This window comes from Daphnia magna, linkage group LG7, assembly GCF_020631705.1.
Source record: "Daphnia magna isolate NIES linkage group LG7, ASM2063170v1.1, whole genome shotgun sequence".
NCBI lineage: Eukaryota > Metazoa > Arthropoda > Branchiopoda > Diplostraca > Daphniidae > Daphnia > Daphnia magna.
Window position 1 is genome coordinate 5,836,233 of NC_059188.1, and position 21,750 is coordinate 5,857,982.

The 21,750-nt window shown below is 45.4% G+C and overlaps 1 protein-coding gene, 1 long non-coding RNA gene and 2 pseudogenes across 2 annotated transcripts; 2 read left to right on the plus strand and 2 right to left on the minus strand.

Moving 5' to 3' along the window:
- Positions 1-9,728: 9,728 nt before the first annotated feature.
- LOC116926858 lies at positions 9,729-11,864 on the plus strand. The gene is made up of 2 exons (XM_045176689.1): positions 9,729-10,421; positions 10,662-11,864. Exons 1-2 carry the CDS (start codon positions 9,729-9,731, stop codon positions 11,862-11,864), a joined length of 1,896 nt encoding a protein of 631 aa, XP_045032624.1.
- A 2,318-nt stretch (positions 11,865-14,182) lies between these two features.
- On the minus strand, positions 14,183-16,396 carry LOC123474778 (annotated as a pseudogene).
- A 156-nt stretch (positions 16,397-16,552) lies between these two features.
- Positions 16,553-17,752, minus strand: LOC116926622 (annotated as a pseudogene).
- Positions 17,753-18,500: 748 nt separating this feature from the next.
- Positions 18,501-19,545, plus strand: LOC116926701. The gene is made up of 4 exons (XR_004396225.2): positions 18,501-18,747; positions 18,811-18,862; positions 18,933-19,031; positions 19,102-19,545. It is a non-coding gene; the product is annotated as an uncharacterized LOC116926701 (long non-coding RNA).
- The last annotated feature ends 2,205 nt before the right edge of the window (positions 19,546-21,750 follow it).

Here is a 21,750-nt window from a genome sequence, read left to right on the forward strand (position 1 = left end):
TTTTAAGAAGTCAAGATGATGTCGAACTTAGGTTTCACCAGAAGTGAATAAATTGAAATTAAACAATTTAGGCTAAATATTTTTTGAATTTTAAACTTCAGCATGATTTATTAAGTTTAAAGTAGTTTTTTATTATTTGAAATTAAAATCCTATCATAAGTATACTTGCTTTGAATATTATTAGATGCCGAATAATATTTATTTTCTGTAAGTTAATTTCCAATGGCTTGGTTCCCGTAAGCAAAATGGAAAGCCTGTGCAAACAAACTCACGACTTACATATATTTTATTCCTTTTTTGTAATAAATTTACAAATAAACCATCCGGCAAATAGATAATTACTCCTTTATTTTTTCAATTTTTCGTATTAAATGCTGGACTTAAAATAATAATATGTTCAAGGGTAAAATTTGAACAAGGTTAAGTTTACCCCTTTTGGAAACAAAGAAATTTTGACAATTAATAATGAAACTTAGTGATCGGCCCCAATTAGTTCTAATCGAGTTAACCGCCCCGCCCCGATAAAGTGCATTCAAGGTTGAATTGAGGTGCCACTTTTTCAACCGGGGCGGTGCGGGGAAAAATTTGAGGTTAACCCGTTGCCCCGAAGAAATAAAAAAAAATGCCGTTCTTTCGGTTTCAGAGTAAAAATCGGGGCAAGCGGGTAGAACGATCTATTATCGGGGTTGTTATCGGAAAGATCGGGTGAAACAGTCAATCGATAATGTTTTTTGCATTAATGATTCGATTGATTGCAATCCAATTGATTGAAAACCCCAATTGAATTCGAGGAGAAGAATTTTCCACCCTGAGCCACGCCTCGATGGCCCGAAATGAGAAACCCGATTTGCAAAAAAGTGCCCCGATTGGCTCGAGGCTGATCCTTAAATGAAACAATGAAAATCTTCTTGGCTGTTGGAAGGAGGTCCGCAGAATATAATTTTCGCACATCCATTGCACTTCCAAGGTGACTAGCCGACGGACATCCCTAGAACTACCCATTGAGTACATAGATATCTAACGGATGTTCGGCCATGATTCGGACATCCGACGGCAGAAATGTGCTATATGGGTTACGGCCTCTTCCCTGACCATCACGAGCAAATGTTGTTTATCACAAAGGTTTTTCGTGCACTCACTTTCCATGTCACTGGATTCTTTAAGAGATGCCTTTACTGATGGCACAGATAAGGGGGGACACTGGGCCATTTCAGAAAAGCGTTTACGTAAGGACTGTTCAGATGAGGTGAAGGTTCACGTGTGAGTCGCGTGGTTCGTGGAAACTGTAATGCCGATCGTCTGCTAGCCTTGTGAGCGCTAAGCGGTATCTGCGCAATTTAGCAGTGATTAACGGAAATTGCACAACCTGCCGGACGATTTACGCAATATTGTATGAAGTTCAATATAGGTGGCGACGAAAGTTTTCACACTACCTTTATCAACTCGAACAGCTGTTTTACGTACACAATTGTTTGTAACATGTATAAAGTTAACGCTTCTCTACAAGTAAGTGAGTTTTACACTATTAATTGATCAGTACAATCCATTTTAACGTTTACCCCTTGCTCTTTGACCGTAGCTAAAACACAGGGCTTTGTCACAGGGCGTATAAACGGGTTTTTGTGATTAACAAGCTTCACTTTAACCACTCTAACGACATTGTCAGCGGCACTGGGCATTATTTGTATCACTTTGCCTAATGGCCACTGCCCACGTAAGGTATTTGGTTCAATAACAAGCACTAATAACAACCAATAACAAGCAACATTTGGCCGATTTTCGGCTCACTTTCTTCTTTGAGTCAGATGAGGAACGCATTCACGTAGCCATCCATTCCAAAAATGTTGAATGATGGCCTAGCTTTGCAGAAATTGCTTTGCGGTTACGTCTACGTTTTCTTCATCTGATAACTTTAGCGGTGCATAAGGACGTGCCCCACCGTGTAGAAAGTGATTCGGTGTGAGGGGATCAGGATCGTCAGGATCCATTCTGAGATGAGTCAGTGGTCTTAAATTGAGCAAGGGGGCTACCTCGGCGACGACGGTTCTTAAGACACGATCAGTGACGAGGCGAATCCCAATACTGATTTTCATCGCACGTTTGCACGATTGAACCAGTCTTTCCCATACTCCCCCGAAATGGGGCCCATCCGGAGGAGAAAAATGCCATTTTATCTGCTGACAGGACATTATGGTCCGGAGTTCGTTGCGTCTTTCTACGAGTTCGTCCAGAGCCTGGCGACGTTCTTGCTCGGCTGCAACAAGGTTTGTTCCGTTGTCGCTGTAAATTACCTCCGGTTTTCCACGTACACTGACGAACCGGGTGAAGCACAGCAAGAATTCTTCCAGACTAAGTCCGACTGAAGTTTCTAGATGAACAGCCCTGGTGGTTAGACACGTGAAAAGACTGATCCATCACTTTTCGTGCCTTACACCTCTTCCACCAACACGTACAGTAAGAGGACCGCAGTAATCGATCCCCGAGAATGCAAAAGCAGGGTATTACGGGGTAAGTCGATGTACTGGAAGCGATGCCATAAGGGGCGGCATTGGCTTCGCCGATCGGCGTTTACAAGGCCAGCAATTATTCACGACTGATTTGATGACTTTCCAGCCAGAAAGTATCCAGTAACGTGAACGTATACTTGCTAATAACGTCTCAGCTTTCACATGCAAATTTTTCACGTGATGATCCCACACTATCCGTTGAGTCAACAACTGATCTTCTGGTAGCAGAATGGGATGTTCTGCTGAGTAGTCTACCGGGGCGTGGTGGATACGTCCTCCTACCCGTAACTGTCCGACGTCGTCTAAAACTGGCTTGAAAGGACGACGTCAGCGGTAGTTCCAGGTTTTTTCTCAAGGCATAGATTTCTTCCTTGAAAGCTAACGTTAAAGCTAACGTTTGACGCAAATCGCTAACGAGGTTGACATTTCTAACACCGTTAACTCTCCGACTGTCAGTTTGTCCCCACGTTATCTGGATTGTGTATTTCTCACGAATCTCAAACACCAGGCTAGAGTTCTCTGAATTCTAAGCAAACTCGAACAGTTTTTTACGCACTGGTCTACGGGATGGTTCTCATCTTCTGATTTTACTGCCAAGATGCGAATCACATTCACGTCACTCTCTTCCGGCTCAGCAATGTCAACCCAATTGTTCCATTCAGATGGATCGAGTTGCAAGAACGGCGGGCCTTGATGAAACTGGAACAACTCGTTTACGTTCTGTGGGTCAATACCACGACTGCACAGGTCAGTAGGATTTTCGACTCCAGCTACATGACGCCACTGCCGACGATTGGTGTTTCTGAGGATTTTGCCAACACGATTGTTCACGAAAACTTCGAATTTGAACGTTCGTGAGTAAATCCAACGTAACACTGTTTGCGAGTCGGTGTGAAAGGTAACGTCTTGTTGGTCCATTCCTAGTTCTCGACAAACGGTGAGGGCTATGTTCAGACTTTCAGCTGCTGCTTTAAGTTCCAGCCTAGGAATTGTAAGGCCTTTGACGTGGGTTTTTGACATGACGAAAGACACGTCTATCGAATGGTCTTCATAGACCGAACGGAAGTAAGCCACAGCTCCAAAGCCTTTTGACTTTGCATCCATGAATACATGCAACCGCTGCTGCTTACAACTCCCCCGATGGAATCTGTAACACCGTGGCACCGAAAGCGTCTCCGAATTTTCAAGATGCTCGTACCAGTGTAGAAAATGTTCACGAAATTCTTCGGGTAGAAGATCATCCCAGCCAATCCTGGTTTCATACGTCCAGATGTCTTGAAGAAGACACTTCATCAAGAAGGTTACAGGCGCTACGAGACCCAATGGATCGTAAACACTGGAAATGGTGCTTAGGAACGTTCGCTTGGTAAGAGTGTTAGATTTTGATGACCTGTTAATTTTGAACGTTAATATGTCTCTCTCACCATCCCACATTACGCCAAGGGTTCGTTCAACGGGCAATTTATCCAGGTCGAAATTCAGAGTTGGTGTGGCGATCCCGAACTCACGTAAAGCTGCCATCACGTTTCTTGATGACGACATCCACTTCGTGAGGTTAAAACCACCCAACTGAAGAAGGTTCTTCATTTGGCGGGCCCGTTTAACTACCTCATCTTCGGAATCGAAGGAGTCAAGGTAGTTGTCGACGTAGAACGTACGCCGAACACTGTTTGCAGCTTCAGGAAACTGGTCACGATGATCGTCTGCAGTTCGGTTCAGGGCGTAGATACAGGTAGTTGGGGATGAAATTGAGCCAAACACGTCCCTAGCGGAGTTTTGTCGGGTCGGATCCCGTGTTGAACCAGTGTGCTTCACCCGTGTGAAGTGTGACACTGGTGAAACACACTGGTGTTACACCTCTTGTTCGCGTGATAGGGCGGGTTTAACACCGGTGTAAGTTATAAAGCTTTACCCGCAAATTTTATAGTTATTTTGCACCGGTATTGTTCTAGTTAAATATACCCGTATAAAGCTCAAATTTGTCCCAGTGTACTTCTCTGATTATCCCTACTATATTAACCGGTGTAATACACTAATATGTAACTGGTGCACTTCTCCAGCTGAATTTTTTGTATAATGGGTGCATAAACCCGTATCAAACCCTTTACATGTACTGGTGATTTTCTCCAGTTTTAATCTCATGCAATTTGTTGGTAGATCACACTAGTGTTACCCTATTGCATTTTTTTGGTGCATCGCACTGGTTTTGAAACCCTTCAAACATACCAGTTTTCACAGTTACAATCTTGGTCCGTCTCTTTCACGAGTGCAAACAAGCTAGACATTTTCAGTAAACAGACAAGTGCTTTTTACTGCCACGTATTTTATTTCTATTGTACTGCTGAATGAAAAAGCATGACATTAGGGCACCAAACAAGTAATTGATTGACTGATGCAGTCCAGAAGGTCTAATAACCATGAAATGTTAAATAAAAATTGTCACAATGTAAAAACCTTACATTGGAATCCTCTTAGTATACCAACGACAAAACAAATTAAAGACTAAAACAGTTAACTAATGCTTGAAGTAACAAATTCACACAAACTCGCCAACAGGAATTCCCAAATGACATGCACGAGGAATAATTAAACATTAGTCGGGAAATATTAAATTAATAAGCTTAGTTTTACCATCGGCGTTATTCACCACTAAATGCGATCACCACACGATATGTCTTTTTTCCAAGTTCGTCTGCTCTTTTGCAGCTTGGAGAATTCTAAAGGTATGGAAAGTCAAATAACAAAAGACGATTGATAAGCGACAGCAAAAGCATTCTTACTGCTGGTATCCATGGCTACCACAATATGTCGTCGTCTGCATTCCCACTTGTGTTTTACAATATTGTAAAGTGAGCGTTTGAAACGCAGTAAACATTGGATGGAAAACTATATTTATGAAACAAGATGTAGACGCGTTTCATTGCAGTGTCAAACCAATATGTTCCTTACAAACTGTGGTAACAAATTGAAATAAAAAATATGAGTGTGGCAAACCAATATGAAATGCATATAGATGTAATTTTAAAAGCTATATGTCAACCACTTTGATGAATATTTCTAAGTCCTTATCGCAGAAAAAGTAAACCAATATGCTGTTTCGTTAACTAGCCTACCCACGGTTTCAAACTGGTGTCACACACACTTAAAAAGGCGCAGAAACCACAAAAAAATGTAAGTGTGTGACACTATTATGAAACCAATATTCCCCGAATAAATCCCCAACACCAACTAGATGAATTTTTATGGTGCTTAAATCTAGTTCTACCTAAAGTTCATATTGGTGTCAGACACCCTCCGAAAAATGCCATCAACTAGAGGGGGAAATATCATTAAGGAGTGTCCTGCACCCGTTAGGAATGCTCTTGAATCTGGTTTACAAAAATTACCTTTACTCTAAGTAAAAATGAGGCAAAATAGTTTCGTAACACGAGGGTCCGAAGAGTATCAAATGCAGCTTTCACATCGCAAATTCAGAAATACGTTAAACGAGGCTTTTTATTTGAAATTCCTCGGTTGCGTGAAGCACACCCAATTTGAACCATAAATGAAGGGTTTGAAATAAGTGTTTTACACCACACCAGATCCACACCAAAAAACTCCACTAGGGGTGAACGGTCATCTGGTACGTCAATGGAGCAGTACTGCTGCCTGGCGTCCGATAAACAAAACGGTAGGCTGACTGATCTTCTTCGGCAACTTGAACCTGATGAAACATCTTCTCGCTGTCTGCACCAACCGGGATGAGATTTCGCCGGAACCGGACAAGACCACCCAACAAGCCAACCAGCAAGTTGGGACCCCGCAGAAGATTTTGGTTGACCGATGTTCCGCCATACTCGGCAGCTCCATCGAAGACAACACGAACTTTGGTCGATGAGCTAAACGGACTCATGACTCCGTGGTGAGGTAGATACCACGTTTTGTTGCTTTCCTTCAGTGCCTCTTGAGTCGTGGGAAGCCTGGCATATTTTAATGCGATATACTCCTGGACTACAGCATCGTATTTTCGGGCGAAGTCAGCATCTCGATGGAAACGCCTCTCGAGTGCATAAAGCCTTTTTAAGGCAGACGTCCAATTTTTCGCAATGTTTACGTCATCAGCCTTCCACATCAAGCCGATTTGGTAACGATTACATACGTTTTTTACAGTACGGTCAAAGATACGTTTTCCTCGCAGATCGTCTTCGGAAAAAACTGGTGGTTCTTCTTCGACGTCCTTTGCCTCGAGTTGCCAGAATCTCTTCACTAACTCGTTCAGGTCTTCGCTTCGTTCTTCTGACACAATGTGTGTGATGAACGGGATATCGATGTTCTGCGGGCTCGTTGGACCACCCAGGCACCAACCAAAAGGAGTCTCGAAGGCGATGGGTCCTGTTGTTCCAGCTGGCGGCTTGATGGAAGCGACATGATCGTGGGCCTCTGCTACGTCGATTCCGATGAATACGGTTACATCCTCCAGTTGAACGTTCGGGACATCAATACCACGTAGGTGTGTCCAAGATTCAAGCTGCTGAGGGTCGATCGGAGAGTTCGGCGTTACCTTCAATTTCTCGACGGCGTAAGCATACTTAACTTCAAACTTGCTCGTTCCGTCACGGGATGAAATTGAGAAGTGTACTACGGAAGCACAAACGTTAGACGTGGCCCCATCGTACGATACAACGTTAATGCGTTTAGACAGCTCAACGATTCCCAATTTCTTTACTACATCACTCCTTATCAGTGTGGTGTCACTTCCGGTATCCAAGAAACCGTAGGTGTCGAACCACCTTCCACCAACATCAATGCGGATTGTTACGATCTTAAAACGTACAAGTCGCTGTAAAGGCTCCAAATGGGCAGCTATCCCAAGGAATGCTGTCGATGTTGGCGCCGATGGAGTGTGTTGATCTGCTGACTTCCGCTGTGGGATGAATTCAGCTCCATGAAGCAAGGTATGATGTCCTTAGCCAGTGCAACCACTAATGGTGCATTTGTCGTCTTTCGGACACTCCTTACGTTCGTGGTTGCCGGTGAGGCATAGCAAACACCTTCTGGACTTGAAGATTTTCTCCGCCCTTTTTTCTGGTGAGAGAGAGGTGAAGGTGGTGCATTCTATAAGGTTGTGGGCCTTGCCGTGGCATACCAAGCATTTCCAATGCTCTTTCTTCTCGGCTCTTCTCTTCTTCGTGTGCGGTCGGCTCCTTGGAGGCACGGTTGCTGGGGAAGATAATGCCGTTACTTTCGAGCCTTCCGTTGTCGATACATGGCCAATGGTGGATACATGAGGAACGCTGGGTCTGTTGACTGGCTCCTTTTCATGGAATCTCACGTTTTTGGACGTCGACGTGGGCAAAGACTCGAATACGTTTTTACCATGTTGTTTACTCATGGATTTTAAAGTTACCCAATCATCCAGGCCAAGAATGTTCAATTCTGCTCCCGCCATCTTACGTTTTCGCCATCTCCCTTAGGTATCTCGTTTGTCCCTTAGGTATGCCGGCAGCTTCGCTTCAATAGCCAGGGTAGTGTGGCTGTGAAGTTCCTGCGCATACTTGGATTGGGATAGGGTCGCCACTGCACCATGTAGACGGTTCGAGAAGGATTTTAGGTTGCCAGCTTCTTGATTCTTCAATGGCGGAATCTGGAGCAGGTCATCTAGGTACGTCTGGTCCATAATCTCGGTTCGGCCATTAACTGAATCGAGACGTTCCAACACAACGAAATACATGGAACCATCAGTAAGGCATTCACTGACTTTGTTACGAACGCCTTCTGTTAGGAACTCTTCAAGAATAAACAGTAGGACAGGGGAACCGTTGTGTTCGTTTTCGTATAAAGCTCGGAATTCGGCCCTAAACGGAGCGTAATTCTTCGGATTTCCATCAAACGGCTGGATCGTGAAGTTCGGGGTACGTGGACGACTACAGCAGCCACCATGAGGATGGTTGAAGCTGCCATTAGCAGGCTGGTGCTCAGGGGACGTGTCCGAAGATGCGTCGTCCCCAATAGAAGGGCCGCAGGCTGGATGCATGACAGGCAGTGGTCTTGAAGGCTGCTCTCGTGAGGACGTGTCGGCGTCAAGCAGAGTTCTGCAATGCAGTACCGTGGCCTCGAGTGACTTCCAGGTAGACCGGGCGGAAACGTCTTGTCTAGCTGATATAGTCTTTGGTCGGCTAGGTATGCGTGCTCCTTGGTCGATGACTTGCTCCTGAATCGTTCTCAGGTGTACCTTGCTGACACCAATCTCCGTTCGAAGGCCCTCGATCTGTGCGTTTAAGTCTAACTTAACCGTTTCGATCTTCTGATCCATGTCGTGTAACGTCTTACGTGAGTCTTTAACCAACTGAGTGTTGGCGGCGATTTCAGTGGACTTGACATGGGAGCTGTCTATGAGCTTGCCTAGTTGCTCACCCATACCCTTTAAAGCCTTACTCAACGTTTTCGTGACTGACGTTGCGTTGGCTTCCATTTGGAACTTTGACTGTTCCAACTTGACTTCCAGCTCCAACATTTGCTTCTGGAGGTGCAGGTCTAGCTGGCTGTTTTGTCTGGGAAGATCGGTTGGCGCCGACCTCTTCTGCGATAACGTTGTGCTAATCGTGATGTCTGAAGCTGACGTCCCAATAGAACTGACTGAGTGACGAGACGACGTTGCATACGTAATGGCGAAGTTGAGGATTTCCACGTGGTCGGTGTCCAATTGTACCTCCCATTTTTCACATGCTTGACGTTGTGGATCCGTAATATCGGGCAAGCTTTCCATATACTTGTGGTGAAGATCTTTGACGTCTTCGTAGATACGAATTAATTCGTCTCGCCATGCTGCAACTTGCAACTTCTTGAGTCTGATGGCTCCCATCTTGTGATCTGCCACTGCTTTTCTGAGCTGATTCGTTAACTTCGTGTGGGCCGCCTTTCTTCTCCCACGTTTCTGCTTGAGATCGTTGTCTGGGAGGAGGGGTCCTTCATTCTTCACTGCTTCTGGCTTCATTTCGTCTTCTATAGAGATATTGCCGCCCGACTCAATACTCTCGGTTTTTGCTACGGCTTCACTCATGACGTAGAAACGTTCAAAGACAAGGAGGTAGTCACACGTAAACGGATGTCGATGATTTACGTAGATACAGTGACGATACAGGTAGACCGGGCTCTGCCTTCAAGCTGGCGTAAACGTATGCCAAAGTCTTGCAACAGGGAATACCCGATAATTTTACTGAATCTTAACACGTTTTACTAAGGATGACAAGAGAAATGCACGTGTTCGTTAAATCCCGGGTTTCGGTACCATTTGTAACGCACCTGACGTGCTTGCAGGCGCGTTGCAGAGAAAGATTAGAGAATTTACTTTGGGGGAGTTGTAAGCAGCAGCGGTTACATGTATTCACGGATGCAAGTTCAAAAGGGTTTGGAGCTGTGGCTTATTTCCGTTCGGTCTATGAAGACCATTCGATAGACTTGTCTTTCGTCATGTCGAAAACCCACGTCACCCCAGTCAAAGGCCTTACAATTCCTAGGCTGGAACTTAAAGCAGCAGCTGAAAGTCTGAACATAGCCCTCACCGTTTGTCGAGAGCTAGGAATGGACCAACAAGACGTTACGTTTCACACCGACCCGCAAACAGTGTTACGTTGGATTTACTCACGAACGTTCGAATTCGAAGTTTTCGTGAACAATCGTGTTGGCAAAATCCTTAGAAACACTAATCGTCGGCAGTGGCGTCATGTAGCTGGAGTCGAAAATCCTACTGACCTGTGCAGTCGTGGTATTGACCCACAGAACGTAAACGAGTTGTTCCAGTTTCATCAAGGCCCGCAGTTCTTGCAACTCGATCCATCTGAATGGAACAATTGGGTTGACATTGCTGAGCCGGAAGAGAGTGACGTGAATGTGATTCGCATCTTGGCAGTAAAATCAGAAGATGAGAACCATCCCGTAGACCAGTGCGTAAAGAACTGTTCGAGTTTGCTTAGAATTCAGAGAATTCTAGCCTGGTGTTTGAGATTCGTGATAAATACACAATCCAGATAACGTGGGGACAAACTGACAGTCGGAGAGTTAACGGTGTTAGAAATGTCAACCTCGTTAGCGATTTGCGTCAAACGTTAGCTTTCAAGGAAGAAATCTATGCCTTGAGAAAAAACCTGAAACTACCGCTGACGTCGTCCTTTCAAGCCAGTTTTAGACGACGTCGGACAGTTACGGGTAGGCGGACGTATCCACTACGCCCCGGTAGACTACTCAGCAGAACATCCCATTCTGCTACCAGAAGATCAGTTGTTGACTCAACGGATAGTGTGGGATCATCACGTGAAAAATTTGCATGTGAAAGCTGAGACGTTATTAGCAAGTATACGTTCACGTTACTGGATACTTTCTGGGTGGAAAGTCATCAAATCAGTCGTGAATAATTGTGGGCCTTGTAAACGCCGATCGGCGAAGCCAATGCCGCCCCTTATGGCATCGCTTCCAGTACATCGACTTACCCCGTATCGCCCTGCTTTTGCCTTCACGGGGATCGATTACTTCGGTCCTCTTACTGTACGTGTTGGTGGAAGAGGTGTAAGGCACAAAAAGCGATGGATCAGTCTTTTCACGTGTCTAACCACCAGGGCTGTTCATCTAGAAACTTCAGATGGACTCAGTCTGGAAGAATTCTTGCTGTGCTTCACCCGGTTCGTCAGTGTACGTGAAAAACCGGAGGTAATTTACAGCGACAACGGAACAAACCTTGTTGCAGCCGAGCAAGAACTTCGCCAGGCTCTGGACGAACTCGTAGAAAGACGCAACGAACTCCGGGCCATAATGTCCTGTCAGCAGATAAAATGGCATTGTTCTCCTTCGGATGGGCCCCATTTCGGGGGAGTATGGGAAAGACTGGTTCAATCGTGCAAACATGCGATAAAAATCAGTATTGGGACTCGCCTCGTCACTGATCGTGTCTTAAGAACCGTCGTCACCGAGGTTGCCGCCTTGCTCAATTCAAGACCACTGACTCATCTCAGCATGGATCCTGACGATCCTGATCCACTCACACCGAATAACTTTCTACACGGTGGGGCACGTCCTTATACACCGCTAAAGTTATCAGATGAAGAAAACGTAGACGTAACCGCAAAGCAATTTCTGCAAAGCAAGGCCATCATTCAACATTTTTGGTATCGATGGCTACGTGAATACGTTCCTCATCTGACTGAAAGAAGAAAGTGGGCCGAAAATCAGCCAAATGTTACTGTGGGGGATATAGTGCTTGTTATTGAACCAAATACCTTACGTGGGCAGTGGCCATTAGGCAAAGTGATAGAAATAATGCCCAGTGCACGCCACGCACGATATGCAACGCGTGGTAGACCGGACTCTGCCTTCAGGCTGGCGTAAATGTATGCCAAAGTCTTGCAACAGGGAATACCCGACAATTTTACTGAATCTTAACACGTTTTACTAAGGATGACAAGATAAATGCACGTGTTCGTTAAATCCCGGGTGTCGGCACCATTTGTAACGCACCTGACGTGCTTGCAGGCGTGTTGCAGAGAAAGATAAGAGAATTTACTTGGGGGGAATTTAAGCACACTTATTTCTGTGAGAAAAACGGGGGGACAAAACTGTTATGGGCGTACCTTCCAATAAGCCTCTCTCTCCTCAAACTCATTAAAACACACGGAGAGTTGGGTTTCGAGACTTTGTGTTTTACACGTCACTTTGACTTGTATATGTCGTCAGCGTTCAGCTTCAAGTCCCCCCGAAAAAGACGTCTCTTTTCCGAACTTGTCACCTTCCGCCCTTTAACGACACAACCCCTTTTACACATACACAGTTAAGACACTAGGGAAACTGCCCGGGGGGATAGATAGCTCTTAAGTACACACCGTACTCAAGAGGGCACGTACTACCGTACCGTAACATTCCGCCTTTCCTGACTCGATCGGCCATACATGGACATCGAAACACCATTTTTTTAATGATGATGGATGATAATGGACACATACTAACAATAAAACACAACAACACAATAACAATAAACACGCACTAAACTCCTAACAAAACTGAACTCATCACACGAGCGCACAATCGACATCATCCAGAATAAACCAATGAAAAGAAAAATGTGGGAACGAGAGAAAGAAAACAAAAACAAAACAAAAATCAGACAAATCAAGCGGGATTGTGACGGCTTTTTGACGGCTTCTCGACGACAGGGGGTAACGGTGAAGGTTGTGGATTAGCTGGCAGAGAATCCGCCCGCGAAGTAGTCGTCAATTTCCGTCTTCCTCGTCGTGGCGGCATTACAGGCTCAGGCGACTGTTCTAGCGCTGTAACCTCTTCCTCTTCTTCACTCTCGTCAAAGACAACTTCTCTGGGTCGAAATTTCCTGATTTGTGACACATGCGCATTAAAGCGACGGAACTTCCTCACTGTTCTTCTTCCTGGGGGGTCTTCAACTAGATATGTTGTTTCGCAGACGTTGTCACCTGATTTTACTTGTTTACGTTGTTACTTGAAAAGGCCCAGTAAATTTTGGCAAAAATTTTCTGGTCTTTTCCTTCTTTTTCGCCTTTCGACGCACTAGGACAAACTCTCAGAGTTGAAGTGGCTGCATAACTCACTGGCGCAAATCCACAAGCGCTTTGGTTCTGGATTGTTTTTTTATGATACGCATATACACTTCCTTGCGCATCTCCTCCACTCGCAACCAGAACTCATAAAACGACTGTGGCCGGTCTGTTGGCCGTGATAAAGAATTTTTCAACGGCGTCCTCGGCACTCGACCAAACACAAGTTCAAATGGCATCTTCTCAGTAGTGCTTTGTTTAGCAGTATTGATTGCGTACGCTGCTTCTCTTAAATGTTTGTCCCAGTCGTTGTGTTCCGTGTTTACATACGCCGCCAAGGCCAAGGTAAGCGTCCGGTTGGCTCGTTCAACTAATCCCGACGTCTGCGGATGCTCTCCGGTTGCAAGACATCCACTCCTCCAGTCTTCCATTCCTCCAGTGCGTCAGCTACTTCCTTTGCCATGTATGCCGTTCCTTGATCTGACACAATACGGACCGGTGTACCAAATCGATGGACAATATTGTTGTTCAGAAATCTAACCGCATTTGCTGCCGCAGTGTCCGGCACAGCCTCGAGCTCAACATACTTGCTCAGAGCATCGATTGCGACAATGATGTGCTGATTACCTTCTTCAGTTAACTTGAAAGGTCCAAGATGGTCTATTACGATGGATTCGAAGCAACTTGTTGGTGGTGCAATCGGCTGAAGAAGGCCGAACGGCGTACCGGTCTGGTGCTTATGTAATTAACAGAAAAGACTGGAAAGAACATAAAGAACATATTTACGCACGTCGACAGTTACACGGGGCCACCAATACCTTTGCAACACTCTCGCTAAAGTTTTTTCTACTCCCATATGGCCGGAAGCTGGAACATCATGACAAAAATGTAGAACAGTATTGCGCAGGGTATTGGGGACACACATACAAAAACCAAATTTCGTCTTCCTATACAACACACCATTTTGAAGAAAGATATATTTAGAGAATTTTTGTTTGTTAGTTTTACACAAAAAAAAATAAACGAAGTTGAGGATCCACTTTTTGTTGGAATCTCAACTCCTTGTTTTCTAGGCCGGTAGGCAATTCGACTTTACAAACAAATGAACACATTTGACTGATCGTGGGAAAACCGTCTGTTGTTTCAACTAGAGGGTTTCTTGACAGACCGTCGGCCACTGGGTTCGCTTTTCCTCGAATGTGACACACCTCAAAATCATACTCTTGCAGAGCAAGAACCCAACGACCAAATTTCTCCACTTCCTTTTTACTTAACAACTACTTGACAGCTGAGCTGTCTGTTTCTATCTTAAACTTCTTACCATATACATACGGTCTGAATTTCTCCAGCGCCCAGACCAATGCAAGGCATTCGAGTTCGTTGCAATGCTGCCTCTTTTCAACATCGTTCAGGCCCCGACTGATATAAGAAATCGGCCGTGGCCAGTCCCCGCCGTCTTGAAGCAGCACCGCTCCCAGACCCTCCTGACTCGCGTCGGTTTGAACCACCACCTCTATATCTTCATTGTAGTGAGCCAGGACTGGGGCCGTTGTTAGTAACTCGACCAGTTTCTTCTTTGCTTCCTCTTGTTCGGTGCCCCAGCTCCACGGTACATTCTTCTTTAACAATTTAAACAAAGGTTGAGCGACGACTGAAAACCCTGGAACAAACTTTCGGAAAAATAAGGCAACACCGATAAAACTTCGCAGCGTTTTCACGCTTTTCACCGCCATTCTGGAGAGGGAACTGACTTTTTCAGGATTGGGCCGTATTCCTTCGCCGTCGATGACGTGACCGAGGTGAAAAACACTATCCGTCGCAAACACACACTTCTTAGGGTTGATAATGAGGCTGGCGTCACCGATGGCTGTTAAGACGAGATGAAGTCGCTCCAAAAATTCGTCAAAGTTGGAGCCAAATACTAGACAGTCATCTAAGTAGACAAGACACATGGACCACTTCAGATGTCGTAATACTCTATCCATTAAGCGCTGGAAGCACGCTGGACCATTATGAACTGCTTGCGGCATTCTTGTAAACTCAAACCGACCGTCCGGTGTGATGAATGCGGTCTTTTCTCTATCCTTTTCGGCCACCGGGATCTGGTAGTATCTGCTGAGGAGATCGATACTGGCAAACCACTTTGCTCCTGCCAATCGGTCTAGAACGTCATCAATACGCGGGAGTGGGTAGACGTCCCTTTTACTCACACTATTTATTCTCCGAAAGTCAACACAGAAGCGGAAATTTTGATCCTTTTTCTTCACAAGGACGACGCTTGCGGCCCAGGGGCTTGTAGATGGCCGTGCCAGACCTTTACGCACAAATTCTTCCACCTTTTGAGCGATAATTTTCCGTTCACTGTACGACGCTCGAATTGGGTTTGAGCGCTGCGGCTTTGCATCTCCGGTGTAGATCGAAAACTCCACTAGCGATGTAGAGCCAAGCTTACCATCAGTGGGAAAACACTTTATATGTTTGGACACAACGTCCAGCACCCTCAGGCGCTGTTCTTCGTTGAGTCCGCTTCCTAATTGAATTCCTTCTTTTATCGCGGCCCACCGCTCCTTCCAGTGTACAGCAGCACACATTAGAGACTCTCCCGACGATGTTTTTTCCTCCTCTTCGTTTTCCAAAGAACCCTGGTCTTCCACTAGTTGAACCTGCGCATCATAAGCACACTCGATCTCGGTCAGCCAGTCTCGTGCTTTTAGATGAAGTGTTTCCGTACTAAGATTGAGGACGGGCACACTTACTATGCCCTTCTTAATGCTGACTAGATAAGAGGGCACACAAAATTTCTTCCCAGGAAAAGAACAAGGGATCGGACACACTAACAGAGTTCCCGTTTGTTTTGAGCCTACTCTACATGCTACGATTTTCAGTGAATCTACTGGGATTGCCGTGCGACGCAAAATTTTTGCAGACTGGCCACCTCTTTTCTTGCGATACCTCCCTTCCTCTTGGAAGGAGGCTATTAGCTCGTCCGTTATGTCCCACGGTTCCTCTTCATCACCACACTGATAGGCGTGTTCACTGACTTTCGAATCTACGGCGGCCTTTCTTCGATCAAAAACTGTAACCCGCACTTCCCCGAATCGCACCGATTTGCTACTTATCTTCTCTGGTGTTTTCCTGGTGGTCAACACTTCAGCTGTTTCCGGCTTCGAAACTGGCACCAATTTTTCTTTTTGTACAATTCGATCCGTTTTTCTAGCTATGATCCAGTCTACGCCAAGTATGACAGAAAAGGGAGGATGTTTCACTGTTGCCACTCTTTCAACCACGGTTTTCCTACCTTCCCACGTCACAAACATATTCACAAATGAATCGATTTCAACGGTACTGTTGTCCGAACCGCGAAAGTTAACACTAGGTCCAACACACTTGTCCAACTTTTTTGCAAGGCTGCGCCGGATGGCACTCGAACTTCCACCAGAGTTTACCAACGCTACTACCTCACCAATTCCTTCAATAAACACTTTGATAACTGGGAGGGGGGCACTGTGGGGTGATTTGCGATATCCAGTTAGAATCAGCCCCGCGCCCAACGGCAGTGTTACTTTTTTGGAGATGGGCAGTCCTTAGCGAGATTACCTTTTACGTCACAATTGAAACATTTTCGATCACTCACCGGAACAAATCGCACGGCCGGTGCTGCTGTCGTTCCTCCACTGCCCCGTCCTCGTCCAGCTGTCTCACCTCCGTGAGGTAGGCCTGCCGCCCCGCCGCCGGCGCCATATCCACTGACTCGTTCACTCTTGCTAATGACAATTTTTTTCTAATCGGGCGGCCAAGTCATTCACTGACCGGCTTGCAACTGCGTCTAGCGCAGCTGATGGGTCGACTGGATCGGCCGATTTTGAGGGCTTCTCCGCTGCTGGTGCGGCTAGGCTAGTATACAGATTATTGCACGCCGTGTAGAATGCTGCAACGTTGGCTGGATTCGTACTCATAACGGCCGCCTGATATTGCCATGAGCGTAGACCTTCAGTGAGCGCTTGCACTTTTTGCTGGTCGGTCAACGCGACAGGAGCCGTAGCTAACAGCTTTTCTTTGGCCATTGCATATTGCATAACAGATTCGCCTGGCTGTTGCACTCTGGCCACCATCTTGCTCGTCCAGTCGGTGAGAGAAATCTTTGTTGCGAATGCCGTCCTGAATGCTGCTGACCAATCGTTCCATGCTGCGTGTGTATTACCAACACGAACGTGCCAATCTGCTACGCTTGGGCCTAATCGTCGTACCGCGACCTGAATCCTCTGGCCATCGTCCCATCCTTCCGTTGTTGCCAATACCACCACTCTTGCCACGAACTCATCTGGCAATTCGTCTGGGCCGCCTGTAAATTTGGGGAAAGACTCAATAATACAATTATCAATTTTTACACGGGCTGCACCACCCCCGCCTCCACCACCACCACCTCCACCAGCACCACCTCCACCAGCACCACCTCCTCCAGCAGCTCCAGCCAGAGCTGTTACTATAGGTCGTTTGTTGCTATGAGGGCCTGTTGAAGCTGCTGTTGTACCGCGGCGTTGTTGGTGTTTTGTTGCGCCTGTTGGTCTCTAAACTGGGCTGTTAGTAACGCAATAGCGTCAACCAGATCCTGGACATTCGCCATGCTGGACGACGGCTGAACACGAGCTTGAGCTGTGGCTGTATCTGGTAATTGTATCTGTAGTCGACCATTCGGGGATCGACTGATATGAGCTACTACTGGTGTATCGAATACCGGCTGCTCACTTGTTTCCAACCGCCGAGAACCGCCTCCCTCACCGTACCTAGTACTACGGGTGTTTACCTGAAATGGGATAGTTGTTGGACGGGGCCTCGGAATACGAGATCTCGGGCCATCGTCGGTATTTGCGTCAGACATATACTATAGAAATGAGATACAAAGCACCTCGCCACTCACCGACATTGCCACAAAAGCGCTGTCTCGTCAATACACATTACACACTCTACAACAAGATTAGATTGACAACTTATTTGACAACCCGTCAATAAATGAGTTGAGAATCGTACAATTATTCAAACCAATATTAGAACAGGTGAAGAGAGAAAGAAATGGTTTAACTTGAAAGATGGCATAGATATATACAGATAGAGACGTGAATTACCTGAGCCATTTTGCTCTACACTCCTGACACCAAATGTTATGGGCGTACCTTCCAATAAGCCCCTCTCTCCTCAAACTCATTAAAACACACGGAGAGTTGGGTTTCGAGACTTTGTATTTTACACGTCACTTTGACTTGTATATGTCGTCAGCGTTCAGCTTCAAGTCCCCCCGAAAAAGACGTCTCTTTTCCGAACTTGTCACCTTCCGCCCTTTAACGACACACCCCCTTTTACACATACACAGTTAAGACACTAGGGAAACTGCCCGGGGGGATAGATAGCTCTTAAGTACACACCGTACACAAGAGGGCAGGTACTACTGTACCGTAACAAAACGTAGAGGACAAACGTAAGGACGAACTTTCTTTAAGACGGGGTAGGGAAAATCAAAACGTAAAAATTGAATGGACTGACGAGGTAACTTGGTTACAAAAAAGACAAGACTGCCAAAAACAAAACGAGAATACCCGACGACGACTTAGAAGGCCCTTGCCTCCTACAGCCCTACCCGATGAGGGCAGCACCGTAGGTGACATAATTGTTCAAGTGTCCTGTCTAGGAAAAGCATTTGTCTGTTCAAACAGGTATTTTTCGCTCTGTTGTATGCTTAATATTTATTTGCTATATCTATTCCTCTTGTCATCCAGGATCTTCATTTCATTTCTGCATATATCACTGTTTACGTTACATCTGGTGACGGTATGTATTTGTTGATGCCCTTGGTTGTATTGTATTGCGACTTGTGAGTAATATATACAATATTTTCTAGGACATTAACATGGTTGGTGGCAGAGGACGTGCAAGTATCTTATCTGATCTTAATTGATCTTCAGGGGTAAAAAAAATATGAAAAAAAAGTATCTGATCGGTATTTTTGTAGATAGAATCTTCTATTTTTTTTTTCAGCACTTATTTTGACTATCTGATCTTATCTTTAGGATTGTAGTTGACCACCTATCGGTATCTGATCTTCAGGCCAAAAAAAAAAGATCCGAAACACTGGTCCCAGCGCAGCGCCCCGCCGTTCGGTGCGCATAAGGATGAAAAAAAATACTTTAGTTTTTCTCTTTTCCCAACATTCATTTGTTTTCTTGCAGTTTCAGTGGTTTTATTATGGCAGTATTATTTGTGTGGTACTCCTTTACCGTGTTTTTGCCTTTTTGGTTTGGTTGCTGTTGTGTCTTTGTCGGTTTTGTTTGTTTTTCCTATCTCCCCTTTCACTCTCTACTCGCGTGCATTCAGCAATTTGTAAATCAGAAAGTTCCCAAACCAGAGTCATAGAACCCTGGTTGGTTCACGCTGAGAGGAATCCCTATACCGCGTTTTGTTGGTCTGAATGTCTAAAATTTCGACGGTTTTGGGGTGGGGCACAGTGGTGGAAACTAGAATCAGAGTCATCTATCGAGAGAAACTGAGTTATTCAACGGCCATTGTCAGTGTTTCTATTCGAGCTTCAATTTTTCTGGTATCGTCTGCTCTGTTCGTTTCCTTTATCACTGTTGTGATTGGCTGTTGAAGTTTTCAAACGTGTTTCCTGATTGGTGCACTTATCACACACCCGCTGGAGGCTCTGACTGCTATTACTACACAACGACAGACGATTCCCCCCATGTCGTGAACCAACCAGGGTTCTATGACTCTGCGTAAACCCAGAAGGAAAAAAAAGACATGATGTGACTTGGTAATGTTGCCCCCGCCCCCAGACTGAGGCGAGGCAAAGGGCAGTGTGGGACAGAGTGTTGGCTAGGAAATACAGACGATTGCTCGCTCCCAAATCTCTCTGTTATCTCGACTTCATTCCACACTTCATTAAGTATTTTATTGAATAACAACGTTGAAGGATGTTCGTCACTATATTCCCGATAATGTTCATTTATGACATTGCGTAATAATTTTTCTGAATTTAAATGAGAGTTACTTCAACGAAGCAAAAATGCACGATTGCATTGTCAACCGTCAACGGGGTTTGGTGCCTCAAACTTATGGTATATAATGATCATGTGCATTTCTAAATGTAGCGGCACTTGAAATGACTGGGTATGGCACCCTCCCAAGTCCCAACGATGGGATTGCTAGTACCATGAGTCTGTAAGCGATTACCACTCGAAATGTCTGGCGTTGATATGGAATTTAGCCTACCATTCCCATGCAAGACTGAATAGAGAGGTAAGAGCTTTCAGCTGATGTCACGATGGGAATCATATAGCACAGCAATATGATCTCCATCGGGGCAGGTCTGGAGGATACTAGCATGTCATTCAAGTAAGTGCTTAGCGCAACCATTTTTTTTTTTTTTTTCTTCTTTTTCTCGATAATTATATGAATTATCAGGAAAAACCCACACGGGCCGACACTGGCAACTGGTACTGGCAATCGGTACTTCTCACTAATGGAGTGAGGATTAGCTAGTGCATTGACTAATTCTGCTGCGTTTAGCGAATGCATCAGTGCATCGCTCTGATCAGTGCACTCACTAATCCAAAAATTCCTTAACCAGAATTTATAAGCTAATGAGAAACATCTTAACAGATCTACACTCGCTAACTTAGCCAATGAACCAGACCCCCCCGGAATAGTATCCGGCTGCCCTATGTATCGGCGTCCTAGATATTAGTGCTGGCTTTGCCCACTTATACGTTAGCGCGGTGAACGACTGAGTGACATTACCCCTCCCCCAGCCGGAGTTGTCCTCGATTGTAGGTAAACTTTTCTTACTGGATACTACATTTCCTAACGAACAAAACCAAGAGGATAACACAATAAAACACGTGACCAAAAACAGTTACTCTAATGTTAGCTGATCGCCACGCCGCTCCAGAAATCGATGAATCTTTCTTCTCTGCTTCTACATCACCCTGATTAGTTCTTCAAGCATCTTCTCCATTCTGCCCATACGGTCGTCTACCGACATACCCTGACTCGTCGCTGAATTCTGTTTGCCGTCTTCCCGGATCTCTCGACTACCTTTGAACTCCCCCGTTTGATCCTGCGTTCTCACAAGGACGACTTCCCGATCTCAACTTGCTTACCCTAACTGCACCTCGCTCTCCCTGGACTTCTCACCCTTGCGAAAAATGGCGAATCTGATTTTCTTTCCCTGGTTTTTTCGTTGACCTCGATTCTAAGGTTCGTTTCCCGTTCACTCCCTGTACTGCAACCTGGTCGATGTCGTAGTTCCGTACCCTAGCAATTTAAGCTGCTGCGACCGGCTGGGTAGTCGGCTCTCAGGATCTCTTAATCTCGAGTATATCGCCCCCGTGCTCACAAGTACAATTGCAGATCCGGGAAACAAATAGGGAAAAAAGAACTTACCGCAAGACATTGTTTGTTTAGTTTTGGGATGATATGGCTTCTTACCGATAACTAGATTACCACATCGCAATTCACAAAGATAGGGCCGAGAGGAGGGCACATAAAAGTGCCTGCATCAAGGAACAGTCTATAGTTAGGGAACGGTTCGCTTGGAATTAGCTGCCTCTGAAGCGTTCGTTCCCATTGAAAGCAGGACCACAGATAAAAAGCCGTTCAACCAAATGGTGATCTTTTAATCAGAGTTTATCGCATAATGAGGCGGTCTTATACCTGAA